A 22,109-nucleotide genomic window follows, 5' to 3' on the forward strand; every position below is an offset into this window, starting at 1 on the left:
TTTGCAAAACACCAGAAATGGATCGGCTTTTATAAAGGGGGTTTATTTGGTTCCAAAGTTACAGTCTTAAGGCTATAAAGTGTCCAAGGTAAGGCATCAGCAATCAGGTACCTTCACTGGAGGATGGCCAATGGCATCCGGAAAACCTCTGTTAGCTGGGAAGGCACGTGGCTGGTTTCAAAATGGTTTTCTCTCAGGACGTTCCTCTCTCAGCTCCTGTGCATTCTTCAAAGTGTCCCCTCTTGGCTGTAACAAGCTTGCTCCTTCTGTCTGAGCTTATATAGTGCTCTAGTAAACTAATCAAGGTTCACGCTGAATGGGCAGGGCCACACCTCCATGGAAATTATCTAATTAGAGTTATCACTTACAGTTGGGTGGGTCTCATCTTCATGGAAACACTCAAGGAATTACAATCTAATCAGCACTAATACGTTTGCCCACACAAGATCACATAAAAAATAATGGCATTTTGGGGGACTATTCAAACTGGCACAGGGACTAATTGAATTCTCTCTTGGAACATGGCTAGTAGTTGATCTATGCAGTTTTAACCTGATTTCTAGTGAATATCTGGTGGAATCTGCTGCAGTTCTTTCCTCTAATTCTCTGGCACCTGGCCCAAATAAAGGATCTGAAAAAAAAAAAGAAAAAAGAGAGAGAGAAAGAGAGAGAGAGAGAGAGAGAGAGAGAGAGAGAGAGAGAGAGAGAGAGAGAGAGAGAGAGAGAGAGAGAGAGAGAGAACAGCACTGGCTATACATGTGCCACTTTCTCTTCTGCCACAACTTTTACGCTTTGTTAACTACACTTCTCTGAAAACAAGGAGCCAATGACCTTATCCTTTTCCTTCCCAAGAGGGCTTTGAAAAACCTCCTTGGTTTTAAGTTAGAAAAGAATATGTTCCAGACTGGATCTTACCTTATTCAGCCCCCTTTACTGGCAGCTTCAGGTTCTGCATACAAATAGAAAGAAGGTTTGGGGAAAGGAAATATAAGGGGGGAAGAGGATTCTAGATGTCTTGGAAATGAAATTACATTGTAGGGGTATGGCCCCTGGCTTTTCTCTGGCTCAAATATGGCACCTCTCTCTGAGGTAAGGACATGGTGGGAGGACTAGAACCTTTGCCAAACTAGCATATCAGGGATATTTCGTTTTGTGTCATGAATTTCTGTATTTCTCAATTCAGGATCTGACGATAGATTCAACTTTAGTTTCAACTGTTGTGCTGCATATGGATGCAGCAAGGGAGTGTTGTCAGATGCTTTTCTCTAGAAGTCATTAGGGAAGTTGCAGACATATTATCCCAGCACTACCACCATATCATCTTGTATTAAAAGCAGTCTGCTAGTAACCAAAAACTGTCTTACTGCATTTTATAATTTCAATCTTAATTCTTCTGTGACAACTCTGTGCCCCCTACAAAAGGAAAGAATTTGTACATTTGAAGGCAACTCCTTTTAATCTGTCCTGTGGTGGGAGACAGCCATTGATGGATTTGGAGTAGAGTGGAAACTCTTTGGCAGTTAAATGGAAGACAGGTTTGCGGGGTTGAGGAGGAAGATTAGAGACTGAGACACAACTTAAGAGGTTCTTGTAATATGTCAAGCAAAAGATGAAAACCAGAAATACTTCAGTGGAAGGTATGAATGGAGAAGAGAAAATGATTTGAAAATTTTTCTAAGAGTTAAAATTGTTGGGGTGATTGAATGAAAAGGGAGTGTTAAGGGAAAAGGATTACTTTCAGTTTTCTGGTTTGGGCAATTGGGTTGTTGATGAGTTCACTAACTGAGGTAGGAAGTGCAGATGGAGGACTAGAATTGGAAGCTAGAATATATGGAAAATTATGAGCTCCAGTTTGTATATACTGAGTTTGAAGTGCCCATGAGACTTCCATTTGTTTATGTTCAATTGTGTATATGAGCATAACGTTGAGGAATAGATGACTTGCGGAGATGTAGATTTGGGATTCCTCAATTTTTGGATTATAAAAAGCAATGAAACTTCCAGGAAGCCTGTGAAGTGTGAGAAGGGTAATCCATTGAGAAAGAACACTAAGTAAAGGGATGGCAGAAAATGAGGAAGAGGCAGGGAAGGAAATCATTAAGTTGGAATGTTGGGGCTTCAAGAAGTGGTGGGATGACAGGGGTAAATGTTGTGGAGAGGCAAAGCAAAATAATGACTGAAAGGCTTCTGTTGGACTTAGGTCAATTGCAATGTGTTTTGTGCAATTAGTGTGACAAGATCCAATGGATGTTAATATGAACTGGGAACTTAAGATCATGTATAAATAAACCTCTTATTTTTAGAGAGAGACTATTTTAGAGATAAGAACTTTGACAATATTTATCTAGGTTAACAAAACAATGTCTTGCACATAGTAGATGCTCAAAATAAACATTGGTTCAATAAATGATTGAAATCTTTTACTGGCAGAGCCAGAACTAGAAATGATACATCAGGATTCCCACAGTTGCACCCTTTCCCGTACAAATTTTTCTACAAGATGTTCTCCATGGAGCTCTTGAAGTCCACGAAAGTATTTTAGAGTTCCTCAATAAAAATGTATTTCTCCTCTATTCAAAAACATTTAAATTTCCTGAAGATTTCATTTATCACACTGATTTAATTATAATTTTATAGAAAGATTCTGCTCCTAATATATATTTTAAATTAAAGCTCACTATATTAAGCTCCCAAATCCAAGGACGTTCTCTATCATGTTAAATTTCTCAGAATAGGGACCAGTAACTTTTTCTCAGCAGTAGGAGTTCACTTATTCATCAAATACTTACAGTGTTTACTGTAGATGGGAAAATGTCTTAGACATGGAGTTAACAACAATAAGCAAACAGATAAATAGTCATCCCCATAGTATATTCTTGATACACTTAAAAAAATAAATTTTCATAACAACATAGACAATAATTATGATTATTGAGGCCTTACCTAAATACTGATAGAATTATGGCTTTATATTTTAATAGCTTTAGGTTCTTGTATGTATGAAATCAGTTGATTAAGGAAAGATTAAATTAGACAATGGTAATTATTCCTAGCACTTTTTCAATAGCACTTCCTTAATTTTCAAATTCTTCCATCATTAACTCATTAGTTCACACAATTAGTGAGTCATTTGAGCAGTAATCCTGTGAGAATTCTTGTCCTGATTTTGTTGATGAGGAGACGGAGACAGAGAGAAACAAAGTGATTTGCTCAAGGTTATCTAATGAGTCAATGTCAGCATCAGGATTAGAAGTCAGAATTCCTGCCTCTTGGTTCTTCCCTCATTTCAATAAGAACCACAACCACCAACCCCCAGGAGTATCTGTAAGTGCTCATCAACATGGTTTAATTTTATGAAGATCCTTAATTCTTAACAATTAAGATGCATTTTATTAGGTAGATAAAAATAAATTAGAGATTAATTAGGCAGAAAGCTTTCCATGAGGAGTGGTCCACTTGATATACAAGACTTTCACTTTTGGAAATATGGCTTTAAATGAATATAAGATCATTTAAATATATAATGAAATCCTTCAGAACTCGAAGTATTATAGTTAACTTCTGCATAAGACCTTGTACTTAACTAAAAGCATTTGCCCATGGAGTTAACTGGAATTAAAATATAATGGTAAAATTCATTAATTGTATTTGCTAACTCTAGACATACACATACAATAAGGTGGGTAATTAAGCAAATATATGAATAATTCCAGGTTAAAAAATTGGAATTTGAGGAACATAAGTCACCCAACAATTACCATAATCTGCTTTCATTTGGTATATATTGACAGGGTTTAATGTTTTGAGTTAATAAAAAAATGTGCTAGGTTGACACTGGTAAGAAAGGAGACATTGGTTCATTTTAGAAAATCTTACTTTGTTACTGTGAAATCACTTTATATATCATAAATCATTTTATATTATCAAAATATGATGTATAAATATGTTTTATATATTAGGTACATATCTTACAAATAATTTATGTTTTATATATCTATACACATACATACAATACACACATAAGCTTTTGCAACTCATTAGGAAATGAAATTTCACTTTTAACATTAAGTCATGGCTCAAGGAATCACCTATGTTAAAAACAGTTTTCCTGAAATATATCATACACATTATTTTCCAAATTTCCACCAACTGAACATAGCCATGTAGCCAGAACATTACCGGAATTCCAGAAATCATCTCAGTGCCCTTCTAGTCACTACCCACCAAAGGTCACCAGCACTTTGACTCCTAAGACCCTAGAGTACTTTTACCTGGTTAGGACATTAAAGCATACAATATGTGTCCTTTTGTATCTGGCTGCTTTCACTCATCATTGCTTGCGAATTGCCTATTTGTAAAAAGAAAAGAGATCTTCATTAACTGTTGCTTTGAGGGTGGGTTCCTGAAAATAAGGCTGTTGATTGTAAACAGTGGAGGAAGGTTTAGTGGTTATGCCTAGAACACTGGGTTGAGAGCTGAAATTCTGGGTTCTATTTCCATTAATGACTTCTTAGGTATGGGAGCTTGGGAAATGCCCCCACTTCCAGAAGCCTCAGTTTTCTCATTTGTAAGACAGGGATAATTTTTGTGAGTGTGACTGAGTGTGTGTGTGTGTCTGTGTGATGCTTATTTCATAGGCTTTGGGGATCCAGTTAAACATTTCATTTAAAGAATATTTCTCAATTATCTACTATGCTCTAGGCACTGTTCCAGGAACCAGGATATAGCTGTACACAGAATAGACAAAAGTTCATGCCTTTTAGAAGCTTATGTTTTAAGATCAAAATATATGCAAAAGTATACTGAAAACTAAAATCAATATAACATGTGTTATCATCATCTGCATATAAACCAGTCACCAATGCCCAAGTCATATGTATTTTTTTTTATAATGCATTATTTGATTTTACTTCAAATTTCAGAGATTTATGTAATGGAAATGGATTTTTACACTAGCCTAATTTGCTTTCCTGGAAAGAATTCTAACGGAGTTTTGCAGGTAGTCTCAGAGGCATACTGACTAGCATAAGGAGGCATTAGAGATTTTCAGTAGAAATTCCACCAAATTGCCAAGCAACATGTAGATAATCAAAGGTTGCTGGTGTTTAACCTTTTGACTAATTAAAAACTTTTAATTGAGAGATATCATAAAATATTATTAGGTGATTCAATGCATACTTGAATAAGAAAAAAGCTTTAAAGTCATCAATTACTTATTAATATGTATAATATCTATCTTCCAGGTCTCTTTGATGTTATTTTCAACAAAGGAAACATATGCATTTTCCAAAGTCGTCAGATGAGGCATCTTTCTCTTGCTCTTGACAATGGCTCTGTTACTGGAATGGTATGTAGTAATTTTCCCCTTTGCAATGTATTAATAATATGGTAACTGCACATAAAATAATGTTTTTTTTTGCATGAGATACTTTTATAAGATTATCAAACTGCATTTTCCATTGCCTTGTACTTTCCCTTTTTTCATTATTCTGTTTCGTCCGACTGATTTTTCATACTCTGATGCACACATGGCCCTAAATTTCAGCAATTGGAGTTTAGATAAGAGAAAGTAGACCGCCTTTCTGATAACGTTCAGAGTTTAAATGAGCTCCCAAAAGGAGATAACTTGAATTCTCAAAGGCCTCTTCAGGGATCATACTGGTTTCACCTCAATTTAGGTTTGGAAAGTAGCTTTTGAAATATAAAGCTGTCATTTAAAATAAATATATGTTAATTATTTTGAAAAATGAGACCGCATAGGATGTGTCATGCACTGTTCTAAGTGCTTAATATGTATTATAACATTTTATCTTCACATCTGCCCCACGAGGGAGTTCATTATCGGCCTTATATAACTGACCAGGGACCTGAAGTGTGAAAGATTAAGTGACGCATCCACGGCCACGTACTGTAAAGTATGGAACACGGAATTGATGGCAGGCTGTCTCACTCCAGCCCTACAGCTTCCTCATAGAGTGTTATATCCTACTATATCAGGCTTTTAAACACATAGCATGTTATTTAACCTGAGGGAAAATGATACTGAAAAAAAATTCATGTAATTTGTGGAGCTGCAATTCTGGCGAAATGATCAACCAAACTTCTTCCCCAAGGGCTGCTTGGCTCTGCTCCAGGCATGGCAAGGTTCCCTACCCTGCCCCTTGGCCCGTTAGGCCAGCCCTGGGCCTGGCCAGAGTAAGAGCTCGGCAAATATGAAGGTGGCATCTATGCAGTCTTCTCAATTGAGTCAAGAGTTCAAGAAATACCCTATTACTTTGTTTTTATGAAATCAAATCAAATCTACCTGCAAGCCCCTGGCCCCCGAGGTTGGTGGGAGAGTCCACCTTAGTCATTCTGAGGTTTCTCTTACTTGAGGCAAGATTTTACCTGGCTGGGGGCCCATGGCCTGGAGACGACCCTCTTAGCTTCGCTCCACCTGGTCGCTCTCCAGGAGCTCACCAACCACCAGGTGGGTCCTTGAAGGGCAGTTTTGCTTCCAGGATGTCGGTGGTCAGGGAGGCCTCACCAAGGCTGGTCACCGTTGGGCATGTCCAGGCATCCAAGGGGACCGTGGCCTCCCCCACTTCAGTCTCTCCCCTGCACCGGGAGTGTCTCCCTGTAGCAGAACCTCCTCAGTTTGGTTAACTCCTGGCAATTTTAGCTTTCAGTGGCAAAGAGTCTTGAATTGGGAGAACACAAATGAAGAAATCAAAGATAGGCAATGATAAACTATATAGCAATATCTTATTAAACTATCCTGCGGCTGGACTTATTTTTGTTGCCACCCAGCCCTCTACCACGGGTTCTGAGAAATCAAAAGAAGAAGGTCCTTGGAACAGGACATGGGAATCAGGCCTGCGAACAGAAACAACTGAACGACAAAGACAAGCGTACACGGAGAGAATGAGGTGCCCTCTGGAGAGGAGACCTGCACGTGCACATTAGGTCTGGTCGTTATTTATCTACTTATTTCACGTTGCTAATTCCAACTTCCTCTGTCTTCCAGGCTGGTGCAGGCGCCCCCGTCCAGCTGCGGGTGCTCTACCAGCCCCACCGCTGTGCGGTTCTAGAGTCCGCGCTGGCTCCCGGTCACACCGTGATTTTCGATCGTCGTGGCAATCTAGCCGATGTGTCATCCACAGGCTACGCCGACCTTTCAAAAGAATTTGTGATTTGCGCCAAGGTAAAATGGAGCAGAGTCGTCAATGTCTTGCTAAATGCCTGCTTTCTCTTGCCCCTTGAGGAAAGCTGTCCACGAGCTGAATCCTAATTCAGGAATCAGATTTCTTTCCACCTGGTGGCCTTGACACCTTTGGCCATCCTATTTTACCCGGACTTTGAAAGGCAGGGTGGCGGCAGCAGCAGTGAAACCGCAATGGCAGTGAGGTCCTACACCAGTTCAGGTGGGAGGTTAAAGCTTTGAAGGTAGGGACTCTTAATTTAAAAAATGAGAGAAACTTGCATTTGGGAACCAAAAGATTGTATACTTTTAACTTTTCTGGCAGAATCAGAGAGCATAACTGTGTTACACATATGTGTGATAGATTCACAATGCTTATGTTTTTTTCTTTACAGTGCGCGTTTTTGAATTTACCTTAAAAATAATGTTATCTTAATTGTACAATAGCCTGTCATTTCTGAGAGGCAAACTCTAGGTCAGGCACTTTACAGAGAGCTTCATCATACACAAGACAGAATTTAATCACCATGGAAATAATCACAGATACTATATCTGTATTTTACAAGTGAAGAAAAACCTCCCTAGAGAAGTTAAGAATCTTGCCTAGTATAGCATAGCTAGTAAATGGTGGAGTGGGTCATGATTCAAACCAAAGTCTGTTTGTCTTCAAACCTTTTTATTCTTCCTATATGGTAAATGCTTCCTCACATTATTTTCCCCCAAACAACATGATTTTTAATAGTTGCATAATAATCAAATGTAAAGAGTTATTTTTATTATATATATGCATGTGCATATGAACTTTTTGTTATTGGACATTTGATCTCTTTTCATTTTATCTTTCTGCATATAATATTGCAATAAGTGTACTTCAACATGTATCTTTTACCACATCTTTCATTATTTTCTTAGTTTAGATAATTAGAAATTGAATTTAAGGTTAAGAATAAGAGAGTTTTAAGGCTCTTGAAACATACTGCCAAATTTCTTTCCAGAAATGTGCTGGTTTTTACCCCTCCTTTCTGCATTGTAGGAGAATACCATCTCATTGACTTTAGTGTTGAATCATTAAAGAGAGACTCTTGGGCAATTTTCTATAGGAATAAATATATAATTTTGATTTCTATTTTTTATTATGAATGTGGATAAGCCTTCCATTTGTTTATTCACCATTTGTGTTTTACCATTTGCATCTTATTTTCCTTTTTTCCATTTCTCTACAGTGTTAGTGTATTTCTAATTAACTTTCAAGAGCTTGATATAGCTCCCTCTTGAGTTACTGATTTCATAGGATTTACTTAAGTATACCTCGGATGTACTTTGTTACCTCTTTTCATTCATTCATTCATTCAGTCATTCTTATATGTATACATTCAACTATTATCCATAGATATTGGAGTGCATTCCATAATTCAGGTATTCAGTTTATAGAACACTCAGTTTATTCTGCTTCGTCTTAATATTAAAATTATTTATCTATAGGGATCATGGATTCCTTAAGAGAAGTGTTTGTTTTGTATCTTTTTAAAATCCCTTTAGCACCTGATACTGAACTTTACATGTTGATTCACACTTAATAAATAATGATTGATGTAAATTGAAATGCATCAACGAGGCAACCTCCTTTAGTTTTGTTTAGCTTTGCATGGAGTTAAATTTTTTATGCCCTTCTTTTACTCATTTCTGGCCACCTCCCTTCCAGTAAAATCCCAAATCCTGCAGCCTCTGTAGGAGAAGGGACTCTGCAGCCAGCCCCCTTGCAACTGACTTTTCATTCTCCTGTTCCTCCGAAGGGTGTGTTCCTGGACAGGGCCGTGATTCTGCTCGCCACGAGCCTGCAACAGGCCCTGTGTCCCCAGCCCGATGGGAGCTGTACCGGAGCAGGGAGCCAGTCTGAGAACTCCCACTGGAGAGTGCACAGAATCAGCTCTGGGGTTTGCATGTTTGAAAGTGTGAAAAATGCACAGATGTATCTGAGGATTAAGGATGGCCAGTGCGATGGAACAGTAAGCATCTGCTCATATTTTTCTCAGCAAATATTTCAGGAGTTTGCCAGTATTAGACATGAGAATGGCACTTTCTGAGTATTTTATTTTTTTAGCTCTAATCCACGAACATTCTGCTCACTGCATGTTATATGTGATGGTCTTCCTTGGCTGACTTTTTAAATAAGTTTGGTAGGCAGGAACCTTGCGAGAAAGCAGATACTAATTCAGAAGTACTGGGTGGGGGGCCTGAGTGTCCACATCTCTGATGGGCTCCCAGCCACTGCTGATGATGTGGGTCCACAAACCACACTTGGAGGACCAAGGGCTCTCAGAGGTCCCAGCTTAACCATATTTCCTTAACGCCTCTTTTCATGCCTGAATTTCCACCATCAGAAACCCTGTAGTTTGAGCAAGGAAGTAATTTCAGATTTAAATTCTAAATTTAAAAAGTCCTACTTTAAGCCTTAGGAGGGAGTGTGGAAGGCAACTAATATAACATCTTTTATGAATTCATCAGTCTCCTGTGGGGGGAAGTATATATAGGGCTGAACATTAAATTTACTGTTAATGCTCTCTCAATCTATTCTTTTCAAAAAAACTTTATTGTAGTTATATACGTATATATATACACACATATATATATATATATACATATATACATATACACACATATATATATATATATCATGCAATTTGCTGTTTTCACCATTTTTAAGTGAGCAATTCAGTGGCATTAATTACTTTTACAGTGTTGTGTTCCCATCACCCCAAACAGAACCTCTATCCCAGTTGTGCGTTGACTCCCCATGCCTCTCTCCCCCCGGCCCTTGGTAACCTCTACTCTACTTTCTGTATCTGTGATTCTGCCCATTCTAGATATTTCATGTAAGTGAAGTCATACTATATTTGTCTTTTGTGTCTGGCTTGTTTCACTTAGCATAAAGTTTCTAAGGGTTATCCACGTTGCAGCTTGTATCAGAACTTCATTCCTTTTTATGGCTAAAGAATATTCCATTGTATGCATGTATCATATTTTGTTTATCAACTCATCTGTCAATGGACACTTGGTTTTTTTCCACCTTTTGGCAATTGTAAATAATGCTATTATGAACACTGTACAGTATCTGAGTCTCTGTTTTCAATTATTTGGTTATATACCTAGCAGTGGAATTGCCAGGTCACATGGTAATGCTATATTTTAACTTTTTGTGGAACCCCCAATCTGTTACCCACAACAGCTGCTTCACTTTACATTTCCACCAGTAATGCGTGAGGATTCCAGTTTCTCCATATCCTTGCCAACACTTGCTATTCTCTGTTCTAAACATAATAGCCATCCTTGTGGGTGTGAAGTGGTATTTCATTGTGATTTCAGTTTTCATTTCCCTAATGGCTAATGGAGTGGAGCATCTTTTCATGTGGTTGCTGGCCCTTGGTATATCTTCTTTGGAGAAATGTCTATTCAGGTCCTGTGCTCATTTTTTAAATTGGGTTGTTTATTTTGTTGTTGCTGATCTCCATCTCTTCTTGCTTGAAACAGTTTAGTTTAAGCTGTATCACTTGGTTTAATGCTCAGAGGTCCTCCCTCCCCCTTATTCCTTACCAGTAGTGCATCTGAGTAAAGGGGAGAACTTGCATGAGCTGAGACAGGTGGGGAGAGGGGCATTGACCATTCATGGTCCACTGGGTCCCTGTCTGCTGCAGGCAGGCAAGTCTGTGTCTGCTGAGCTGCACTGAAGATCCCTAATACAAAAAGGAAAAACTCATGCACACACACACATTTAGTTAACATCCCTGATAGATTCACAGTAACATTAGGGAACACATAGTATTACCAATTTATAGAAAAGGAAGCCAAACCGAAGGGATAGAGTGCAATGCTTATGGTCTTTAAACTGAACGTGGACTAACTGGACTAAAAATAGGCAACATTGTTACCATGGCCAGACCTGCTCAGAGTTTGATTTCATCTGAAGTGCCGTCACCCTCTAGGAGTCACATCAGGAGATAGCTTTCCCCTCACATCCCTACATCCCCAAGGAATACAGATGTTCCCCTTCTGGGGCTTTTGACAGTGTTAGAAACCATGAGATAGGGGGTCCTACATGACACATGTTTTGATGTGTGCATTTGGGAGGTGCTGGGCAGCATCTTTGAGGGCACAGATAAGTGTTGCTCCAAAGTGGGTGATGGGATAACACTGGAAATTTGTAGTCTTCCCATTGGATGGCAACCAAAGGGGCAACTTAGTGCCCACTGACTTCACTTAGCTGCCCCCCACTCAAGGTGGATGGTGATCTTCATATTTTTTCCATTCCTTCCTTTCCAGTCTATGTGGCCCCTTTCTGTGTCTTCTACTTCTTTCTCAGTGTACTATTTCTCATGCCCCTCTAAGTGAATAAAATTCCTCTACAAATTTATGGCAGACTCTTTCTGCCTTCCATTAAATTCTCATGCTTTCTTTTCCTTCCTGTTTCTGCCATGGGTGACTCAGATCCATGGGATTAGGCTGAGGGAATGGAAACAGTCTTTGGCATTCAACTGAAGCATTTGGTGAGCACAGGAAGATGGGTAGAAACTTATAGACTAATACAAAGAAGTATGATCCTGGAAAACAGGAACCCCTGGTGTGCCAGTTTAAATGTATTATGTCCCCCCAAACACCATTATCTTTGATGTAATCTTGTGTGGGCAGATCTATCAGTGTTAATTAGACTGTAATTCTTTGAGTGTTTCCATGGAGATGTGCCCCACCCAACTGTGGGTGATGACTCTGATTGGATAATTTCCATGGAGGCGTTGGCCCACACATTGGGTGGGTCTGAATTAAATTACTGGAGCACTATATAAGATCAGATAGAAGGAGAAAGTTGCTACAGTCAAGAGGGACACTTTGAAGAAAGCACAGGAGCTGCAGATGAGAGACAGTTTGAAGATGGCCGTTGAAAGCAGACTCTTGCTCCAGAGAAGCTGAGAGAGGACAAATATCCCAAGTGCAACTAAAAGTGACATTTTTGAGGAACTGCAGCCTAGAGAGGAATGTCCTGGGAGAGAGCCATTTTGAAACCAGAACTTTGGAGCAGATGCCAGCCACTTCCAGCTAACGGAGGTTTTCCGGACACCATTGGCGGGTGAATGTATTATGGGTACATAATACATTCAGACTGGCACACCTGGTGTGCTCTGATAAAGAAACAGAGTGTGAGCCTGGCTAAGTAACTTATCCGAGGCCCCAATGTCCAAGTCAAAGCTGAGACTCAAACTAGGTCAGCCCACATTTAAAGCCCTATTTTGTACCATTCGTGATAACAGAATCGAGAAACCTCTGTCAGGGAACCAGGGTGTCATAATACAGGAGCGGAAGTGATTCCAAACACAAATTTTCTTCTAGAACCAACCTTGTTGAAAGCTTGTCAGGGGAGTGCTTGGGGTCTAAATAAGTAGTTCGGAGCACACTCTGTGCCCTTCTAGCCTGTGTTGTGCTTTGCCTCAGCACTGGAAGCCCCTCTTTCTTTCCCCTCCCTGTGGATTTCTCAGGCTTAAAAGCCAGTTTCATGAATTCCCATGCACTTTCGAGGTGAGGTCGGCAAGCATGCATTGCAGCATTTCAAACGTTCTCCTTAAAGATATTTCATAACTTGAAAAAAAAAAGGGGTGGCATCTGTTCTGTTTGCTTTTGAACAGAGATAAACAAAATGGAGTGCCCAACAAGATCTATTGAGAAAGGCAAAGGAGCACGAATGGTTTAATTACACAGATTATGATATTCAGAATATTAAAGCAAGGAATTCAGGCCATCTCAAGGCCATCTCAGGGCATAGTGCTGAGAGATTTCCCAGGCCTTTGGAGTTGTGCATGCTACATCTTGGTTGCTTACGGTGTGTCTTGGGTGACAGTCACTCCTCTGAGGCCACCCAGGGTGACTCATGGAGGCAACAGTGCTGAACAGAAAGGAGATGGTGAAGGGGTCTTCTAATAAGGGAAAACCAGAAATCATAGGTCCATATGAGCCGGGCTGATTTTCAAAATACTGCATCTTAAAAATCAGGTCAGTCCACCGCAACTCCACATGAGGGCAACTTTGGGGGAGAGCAAGGAGCAGGGAGCTGTGGGGTTCTAGGAATGGGTGAGGCATTTCCTGGCCATGTGGCTGGGCATCCTTTCTCCTGCTTGGATATAGCACCCTCTGTCCCCCAGTGACTCCAGGGGCTCTCCCACGCTGGGCAGCCACAGACCCTGAAAGGTGCTTTGGGATGCAGGCTGCAAGTGTTTACCAGCTTATATGGAAGTATTTCAGTATTTTAAAATGGGTGTGGTTCTACCTGTGTGTACCAGGTAAAACATCAGCTCTGCCTAGGAATCTGCCAGGATAAGGTGGAGGTCATCTCTGAGGGCTGCAGAGGAAACCTTTTTACTGATTTTTTTAACATCAGTAAAAATCTCATCTCAAGGTAATATTTTGGAGGTCTTCTTGGCCTATGACATCCTTATCTCATCATCAGTTAATTTTTCCCATTCACTTCCCCAGGTCAAGGTTCACACTTCAGGCAGAGGCCTCTAGCTTCCTGGTGCTTGTCTTAAAATTTCCAAACCTGTTCTCGGAAAAATCATTGCATTGGAGTGTTATTGCTAGAAGATTTGAAATTTTAAAGAACCCATCTATGAAGCCACAGTTCTCCTGAAGGCTCTATAAATTGTAGGAATGTGTGCCCCAATTCCAGCCAAAGCTGAATCTCCTGATACTGCGAAAGGATAAGTAGGGAAAGCCAAGAGAGGGAGCTCACTAATATTTTTGAGTGTCCTTGGTGCGGCAAAGGCTGGCTGAGCTCATTCGTATTTGCAGTGGCAATCCTTAATCCCTACAATTGCACAGCAAAACAACTAGCCTGCAAACAGCAGCAGCGTATCTACCCAGAACCCACCCCTGGAAATAACCTAATGACCCCTTTGTGTAGGTATTAAACATTGGTCAGGGTCTAAATGTTTTATCCTAAATGTAAAGCTATTAACCATCAGGCTCACCCAGATCAGTCATCCCAGGCTTTCCTTTGCAGTGAGATGGGCCCCTGGCTGCCCACCTTGCACGTGCTGTCTTGGGACAGGACGGTCAGCCGAGGCATCCCCTCTGAGCCCTGCTTCACCAGTTTTCTTGTGCATACCAGCTCCATGTAACCAACCCAGGGCTGATGGGGTCTGCCATTTAACTACATTGATTGTTTAAAAACTTTTTATTTGGAAATAATTTCAAACTTACGGGACAATTGCAAAAATAACACAAACCTCATACAGAGAACTTGAACATACCCATCTCCCCACCCCACCTAGATACCCAGAGCCCCCAATTTTAACATTTTGCCACATTTGCTCACCCTATCTATCTATCTATCTATCTATCTATCTATCTATCATCGATCATTTTCTGAACATATCAATATTGTTTTTTAACCTTTACCTTGGTACTTTTGTACAGGAGAGCCTCCACAACCCCTGGTCATTTGTTTGACTTCTGCTACTTCAGTTGCTGTGTTTATATTATAACTTGTGCTATGAATCATGGATTTGATTATCCGTCTTTAAAATTATGGTAGTGAGTATTTTCAGTCAAAATGCATATACTTCTTTGCCTTTATGAAATAATATTGATGCCTAACAGCAAAGCATAGTGTTTTTCATATTCACTGTTTCTGACCAGAAATCATGAGGCTGGAGTGACATTACTCTTGCAAACAGAATATAGCAATCTTCTTAATTACCCTGGTTTGCATAGGTTTAGAGGCATGCTTACGATCTCAGAGGGGATGTAAGGCATTCAAAGGTAATGCTTGCTCATATTGCTATACCTTAAAAAGCCTGACAGTGCCTGGTAGCTACTCAACAAATGCTTATGCTAAGAAAATTAATTGAAAGAAGCATTGTTTCCAACGTGACTGCCACTGTACATTTGAAAACATTTCTCACAGGCAAATACACTTATATTTAAATCAAGCAATGCTGATCTTATAACAGATGTTTCTATTTCTGTTACCATAACATTCCTATGCTGTAGGAGTAAATCACTTTAATAGATTTTGATGTAGTAGAGACTCAAGTTAGCAACAAACAGGCTGCAGTTCACTGGAGCCAGTTGTAAGACTGTTAATTTAAGGAAGAAAAATGCACCTCAAAACAACATGAGTGGAACTAGCTAAGCATGAATACAAAGGAAAAAAAATGTAGGAGCTATAAAAAAATAAAAAAAGGTAAAGCATTATCAGTGTACCAAAAGACACACAAACAGCACACGCATTATATGTACGTATACATCTCACACACATATACATATACACCTCACACACATCAACAGAATATTACAAACTAAAGAAATTTAAATAATCCTGTATCAACATTGGTTCATTAATTATACAAATATATCATACTAATGTAAGAGATTAATAATAGGGGAATCTGGGTGTGGGTATATGAGAACTCTGTACTACCTTGGCAGTTTTTCTGTAAATCTATAACTGCTCTAAAATATAAAGTCTACTGAACAGAAAAAAAGTACAAACAAAAAAACCAATCTAAGATTACACTCATGAAGAACAGGGGGGAAACTGATGTTCTATTGGCAGTTATTAGAACACCTCAAAGGGATACATATAATATGGAGAGGGACAAATAATGAGGAGTATTAGATGAACATTCAGGAAAATCCTGAAAGCAATTTGAGATCTGGCCATATCAATCCTCTGCCTAAAAATACTTCAGTGGAAGACTCCTGGTAGAACAATGTGGTGGTGTAAGATGCCCCAAGGTGCCATCCCCACCCCCCACCCCCCAGAATCCTTGAACAACTAGCAAAAACTATCAAAGCCCATCTTCCTCTACACCTTGGAAAACAAAGGGTGGTAGTAATGGGAAAATGCTGAATAAAGAAAATGCAGCTTTAAAAAATTGGAAGAAGAAGCTCGTGGTGCCTTGCAGACCCCTCTCCCACCCCTCCGTGGTGCAATGTGGACTAGCTGTGCTCCCATCGTGGGTCCTTGGCCCAGTTCCAGAGGGAGCAGAGTTACCACCATGCACCTAGTGGGGTGCCTGTTTCTTAGTGCCGGACTATCAGATAGCAGCCTAAAAAACTGAACCAAGAAACTTCTCAGGTTCACCCTCCCAGAACTTGCCCTGTAGGAAGAAGCAGCTTGTGGTCAGCTAAAGTAGAGTAAGAAGCAATTAAGTCAAAGCAGTCCGTGGCAAAGGAATTGGCTTTCAGACATAAAACAAGCACCGAGGAGGGAAAGAAAGTCTATTTCACAGTGAGTAGAAGGGATATTTGGATTCCTCTTAAATGGAAATTCCTAAGGCCATTAGTGAGCATGAGACCAGGACAAATTGCAGCCCCTGAAAATACAGAGTACACTGAACTTCACTTTCACCTTGGGCTGATCTTCTTGATAAGAAGGCTAAACTCTGAAGGAAAGCACCAGCCAAGTCAAAGCTAAATTTTGAACATAGTGAAAGGTGGTAGGTTTATTTTTTTCCATTGTCTGTTTGTTTTTGTTTGTTCCTGGTAATCAAGGACATTTCTATCACTATCTGGTTACAAACTTAAGAAACAGACAGCTCAGGGACTAATTCCTAGAATTAGCACATAAGATATTAAAATGTACATTGTACAACAAAACACTACAGAACAAAGAAACAGGAAAAGATGGCCCATACAAAGAAACAAGATTAAAAATCAGAAACCACCAATGAAGAAGACTGGACTTTGGATATACTGGACAAAGACTTTAAAAAATGATCTTCAATATGCTCAAGGAGATAAAGGAAAATACAGTGAAAGAACTAAAGGATTTCAGGAAACAAAAAATGAACAATATGAGAATATCAATAAAGAGATATAATTTAAAAAGTATAGAGTTCCTATTTGAAACAATGGGAATGTTTTGGTAATAGACGGTGGTGATGGTAGCACAACATTGTGAATGCAATTAACACTACTGAAATATGTATCTGAATGTGATTAAAAGGAGAAATGTTAGATTGTATATATAGTAATAGAATAAAAATAAAAAATATCCATAGAACTACACCACACAAATAGTGAACCCTAAATTAAACCATGGATTATAGTTAATAGTACAATTATAAAAATGTGCTATCATCAATTGTAACCAGTGTTCCACATCAATGCCAGGTGTTAATACCAGGGTGGTATATGGAAATACTGTATTTTATGCATGATTGCTCTATAAACCTACAACTTTTCTTATAAAGAAAAAAAAAGAAAAGATCCAAACAGAAATGCTGGAATTGAAGACCATGAAAATTTCCCTAGAGGGTTTCAATAGCAGATTGGAGCTGGCAGAAGAAAGAAACAGTGAACTCAAAAACAAGACAATTGAAGTGACAGGCTGAGGAGCAGAAAGAAAAAAGAATGAAAAAAAAAAATGTGAACAAGGGCCTAAAAACCTGTGGGAAACCATTAATTGTAACAATATAAGCATTATGGGAGTCCCAGAAGGAGAAGAAAGAGAGAAATGGACTGAAGGAGTATTCAAAGAAATATGGTAGAAAGCTTCCCAAATTTAATGAAAGACATGAATATACACATTCAGCAATCCCAGTGAACCCCAAACAGGATAAACTTGAAGAGAACCATGGCCAGGCACATAGAAGTCAAACTGTTGAATGCCAAGGAGAAGAGAGTTCCAAAAGCCTCAAGAGAAAAGCAACAGGTTTTGTACATGGGAGTTCCCAGAAGATTAAGCACCTATTTCTCTTCAGAAACCATTGAGGCAAGAGGGTAGTGGGAGGAAATATTTAAAGTGTCAAAAGAAAACAATTTCCAACCAAGGATTTTATATCTGGTGAGACTGCCTTTCAAAAATGAGGGGAAACAAACTTCCTTAACATGATAAAAGGGCATATATGAAAAACCCACCTCTTTCCCGCCAATATCAGGATTGAGACAAGGATGCTCACTGTCACCACTATTATTCAACATTGTACTGGGAGTTGTAGCCAGAGCAAATAGGCAGGAAAAATAAATTAAATGCATCCAAATTTGAAAAAAGAAGTAAAACATTTCCTATTTGCAGATGACACTATCTTATATATAAGAAATCCAGAAAAATCCATGACACAGGTACTAGATCTATTAAATTCAGGAATGTGGAGGAGTACAAGATGAGCATACAAAAATCAGTGGTGTTTCTATACATTAGTAATGAAAAATATGAAGAGGAAACCAAGAAAAAAATTCCATTTACAATGGCAATAAAATGATTGTAATATCCAGGAATAAGTTTAAGGATATAAAGGACTTAAACATGGAAAACCACAGAGCATTACTAAAAGAAATCAAAGAAGATCTAAATAAACAGAAATATATTCCATGTCCATGAATTGGCAAACTAACCATTATTAAGATGTCAATTCTACCCCAAGTGATTTACAGGTTCATGACAATTCCAATCAAAATTCCAATAGCCATCTTTGTAGAAATGAAAAAAATCAATCATCAAATTTATATGGAAATGTAAGGGGCTCCAAATAGCCAAAACCACCTTGCAAAAGTAGAATAAAGTTGGAGGACTCACAATTTCCAATTTTAAAACTTGTTGCCAAGCTTCAGAAATCAAAACAGAATGGTACAGGCATAAAGACAGACATAAAGACTAATGGAATTGAATTGGGCTTCAGAAATAAACCTTTACCTCTATGGCCAATTGATTTTTAACAATGGTGCCAAGTCCTCTCAATGGGGAAAATATTGTCTCTTCAGCATATGATACTTAGAAAACTGGATAAACATGTAAAAGAATGAGGGTAGACCCCTACCTCACACCACATACAAAAATTAACACAAAATGGATCAAAGACCTGCATGTAAGACCCCCCTCCCCCCCCAAATAAAAGAAAAAAAACATCCTGGAAGAAAACATAGGGAAACTTCTTCAGACCTTGTGTTAGGTATTGGTTAGATTTCACACAAAAGCAAGATAACAAAAGAAAAAAGAGATGAATGTGACTTCGTCAATATTAAAAATTTTTGTGCATCAAAGGACTTCATCATAAGTGTAGAAAGACAACCTACAGAATGGGAGAAAATATTTGGAAACCACATGTCTGATTAGATTTTTAAAATATAATTTTATTGAGATATATTCACATACATACACTCATCCAAAGTTTACAGTCAGTTCACAGTATTATCACATAGTTGTGCATTTATCACCACAATCAATTTTTAAACATTTTCATTACTCCAAAAAAATTAAAATAGAAATACAAATAAAGAAAACCAAAAACATCCAATAACCCACCTCCCCCATTATTCTTTACTTTTTGTCCCCATTTTTCTACTCAACTGTCCATATACTGAATAAAGGGAGTGTTAGCCACAAAGTTTTCACAATCACACAGTCACATTATATAAGCTATATAGTTGCACAATTGTTCTCAAGAATCAAGGATATTGGATTGTAGTTCAACAGTTTCAGGTATTTCCTTCTAGCTATTCCAATACACTAAAAACTAAAAAGAGCTATCTATATAATGCATAGGAATAACCTTCAGAATGACCTCTCAACTCCACATGAAATCTCTCAGCCACTGAAATTTTATTTTGTTTAATTTCTCTTCCCCCATTTGGTCCAGAAGTCTTTCTCAATTGCTTGATTCTGGGTACAGGTTCATCCCTGGGAATCATGTCCCATGTTTCCAGTGAGATTTACACCCCTAGGAGTCTTGTCCCACATTGGGGGGAGAGTAGTGAGTTTACCTGCCGAGTTGCCTTAGAGAAAGTTCACATCTGAGCAAAAAAAGAGGTTCTCTGGGGGTGACTCTTAGACACAATTATGAGTTTAAACCTCTCCTTTGCAGTAACAACCTTCATAAGGGCAAGCCCCAAGGTTGAGGGCTCAGCCTACTAAATTGGTAGTACTCAATGCTTGTGAGAATATCAGTGATTCCCCAGGTAGGGAAGTTTAATATTTCCACAATTTCCCCCAGTCTCCCAAGGGAGCTTTGCAAATACTTTTTATTCTCTGCCCAAATTACTCTGGGATGTACTGGGGCTTCACACTAACCTGTACAAACTAATGAGATCTCACTCCCTATTCAAGATTCCATGTAATTATGGTGTTTGGTCAAACTGACCATACAAGTTAAATTATATAGTATGCTACAAAAAATACAGATTTTGTGGTTAAACTGACCAAACAAGTTAAATTATGTAGTGTGCTACAGAAAATATAGATTTTGCACCAAATAAACATCTCTTCCTTTGGTCTCATACAAAAGCTGAAGTTTTAAAACACAGTCAGTATCATCCTTTACCTGTTAGTCTTATATACCTTACCTCTAACCAAGTCATTTTGTTCATACCTCTAAGAGAAGTCTGAACTCTTTTTAGGCTTCTTTAGCTTTTGCTGTATGGGGTACTGCTGACATCCACAGCTGCTGAACGCTGGCTCTGAGTCTCAGGTGTCACACATATACCTGATGTTCCAGGTAGTGATGAGGTTGTACACAAGCAGCTCAGCATCTCAGAATTTAGAAACAACCATTACAACTCATGAAATATGTAAATGCAGTAGGAACTTACAATCTAGGAACCTTTACAATAAGCATTCCCCTAATAACCTATGCTCTCAGATTCAATTCTCAGAGTTTGCACATTATAGTTAGTGCATATTAGTGGGGCATTATAATGTTTGTCTTTTCATTTATGGCTTATTTCACTCAACATATTGTCATCAAGGCCCATTCACCTAGTTGCACACCTCACAACTTCATTCCTTCTTGCCACTGCTCAGTATTCCGTTGTATATATACACCACAGTTCACCATTCTGTTAATCAGGCAGTGTACCCTTAGGCCACCTCCATCCATTGAAAATCATAAATACTGCCACCATAAACACCAGTGTACAAATGTCCATTCTTGTCCCTGCTTTCAGTTCCTTCAAGTATATACCCAATAATAAGGTTGCAGGATGATATAGCAATCCCATAGTTAGCTTTCTATGAAGCCACCACACTGTCCTCCAGATGGGCTACACTATTCTACTTCCCCACTGTTCTAGTTTGCTAAAGCTGCTGTTATGCAAAAATACCAGAAATTGATTGGCTTTTAAAAAGGGGATTTATTAGGTTACAAATTTACAGTTCTAAGGCCATAAAAGTGTCCAAACTAAGGCATCAACAAGAGGATACCTTCACTGAAGAAAGGCCAATGACATCCAGAACATCTCTGTCAGCTGGGAAGGCATGTGGCTGGCATCTGCTGGTCCTTTGCTCCTAGTTCTGGTTTCAAAGTGGCTTTCTCCAAAATGTCTCTGGGCTTCTGTCTCTCTCCAAAATGTCTCTGGACTACTGTCTCTTTTAGCTTCTGTCTCAGCCTCTGTGCATCCTTGCTTGTTCTTCCAATGCATTTCTTCCTAAGCATCTGGGGGGTCCTCTGTTAGCTTCTCTGGGGCACACTCTGGGCTTCATCTCAGCATCTTGAGCATTTCCCTGTCTGCATCTCCAAGTGTCTCAGACTGTGTCAGCTCTTGGCTTCTCCTGGGGTCAAACTATTACATATCCTAGCTTCTTTCCAAAAATATTTTTTTCAGCTTCTCTGAGCTCCTTTCCATGAGCTCTCTTAAAGGACTCCAGTAAACTAATCAAGACCCACCTGGAATGGTGGGGTCACATCTTCATGTAAATAACTTCATTAAAGTTCTCACCCACAGCTGGGGAGTCACATCTCCATGGAGACACTCTATCAAAAGATTCCACCCAACAATATTGGATTAAGGATCATTGCTCTTCTGGGGTCCATAACAGTTTCAAACCAGCACACCCACCAATAATGAATAGGTACATCCCTCTCTCCACATTTTCTTCAGCACTTGTATCCCTCTGTTTATTTTATACATGATACAATCCATCCTAAGTAAACAATCAATGATTCCT

General features: G+C 39.0%; 1 protein-coding gene across 1 annotated transcript in view; it reads left to right on the forward strand.

The window, feature by feature from the left end:
* Positions 1–22,109, forward strand: part of RP1 (RP1 axonemal microtubule associated) — a 351,706-nt gene that overhangs the window by 135,485 nt on the left and 194,112 nt on the right. Inside the window, exons 14-16 of the mRNA XM_037803054.1 lie at positions 5,244–5,347; positions 7,007–7,183; positions 8,974–9,186. Of these exons, the coding sequence (XP_037658982.1) occupies positions 5,244–5,347; positions 7,007–7,183; positions 8,974–9,186 (494 nt within the window). The remainder of the gene's footprint in view (positions 1–5,243; positions 5,348–7,006; positions 7,184–8,973; positions 9,187–22,109) is intronic.

Source organism: Choloepus didactylus, chromosome 14 (genome assembly GCF_015220235.1).
Source record: "Choloepus didactylus isolate mChoDid1 chromosome 14, mChoDid1.pri, whole genome shotgun sequence".
In the NCBI taxonomy this organism is placed as follows: Eukaryota; Metazoa; Chordata; class Mammalia; order Pilosa; family Megalonychidae; genus Choloepus; species Choloepus didactylus.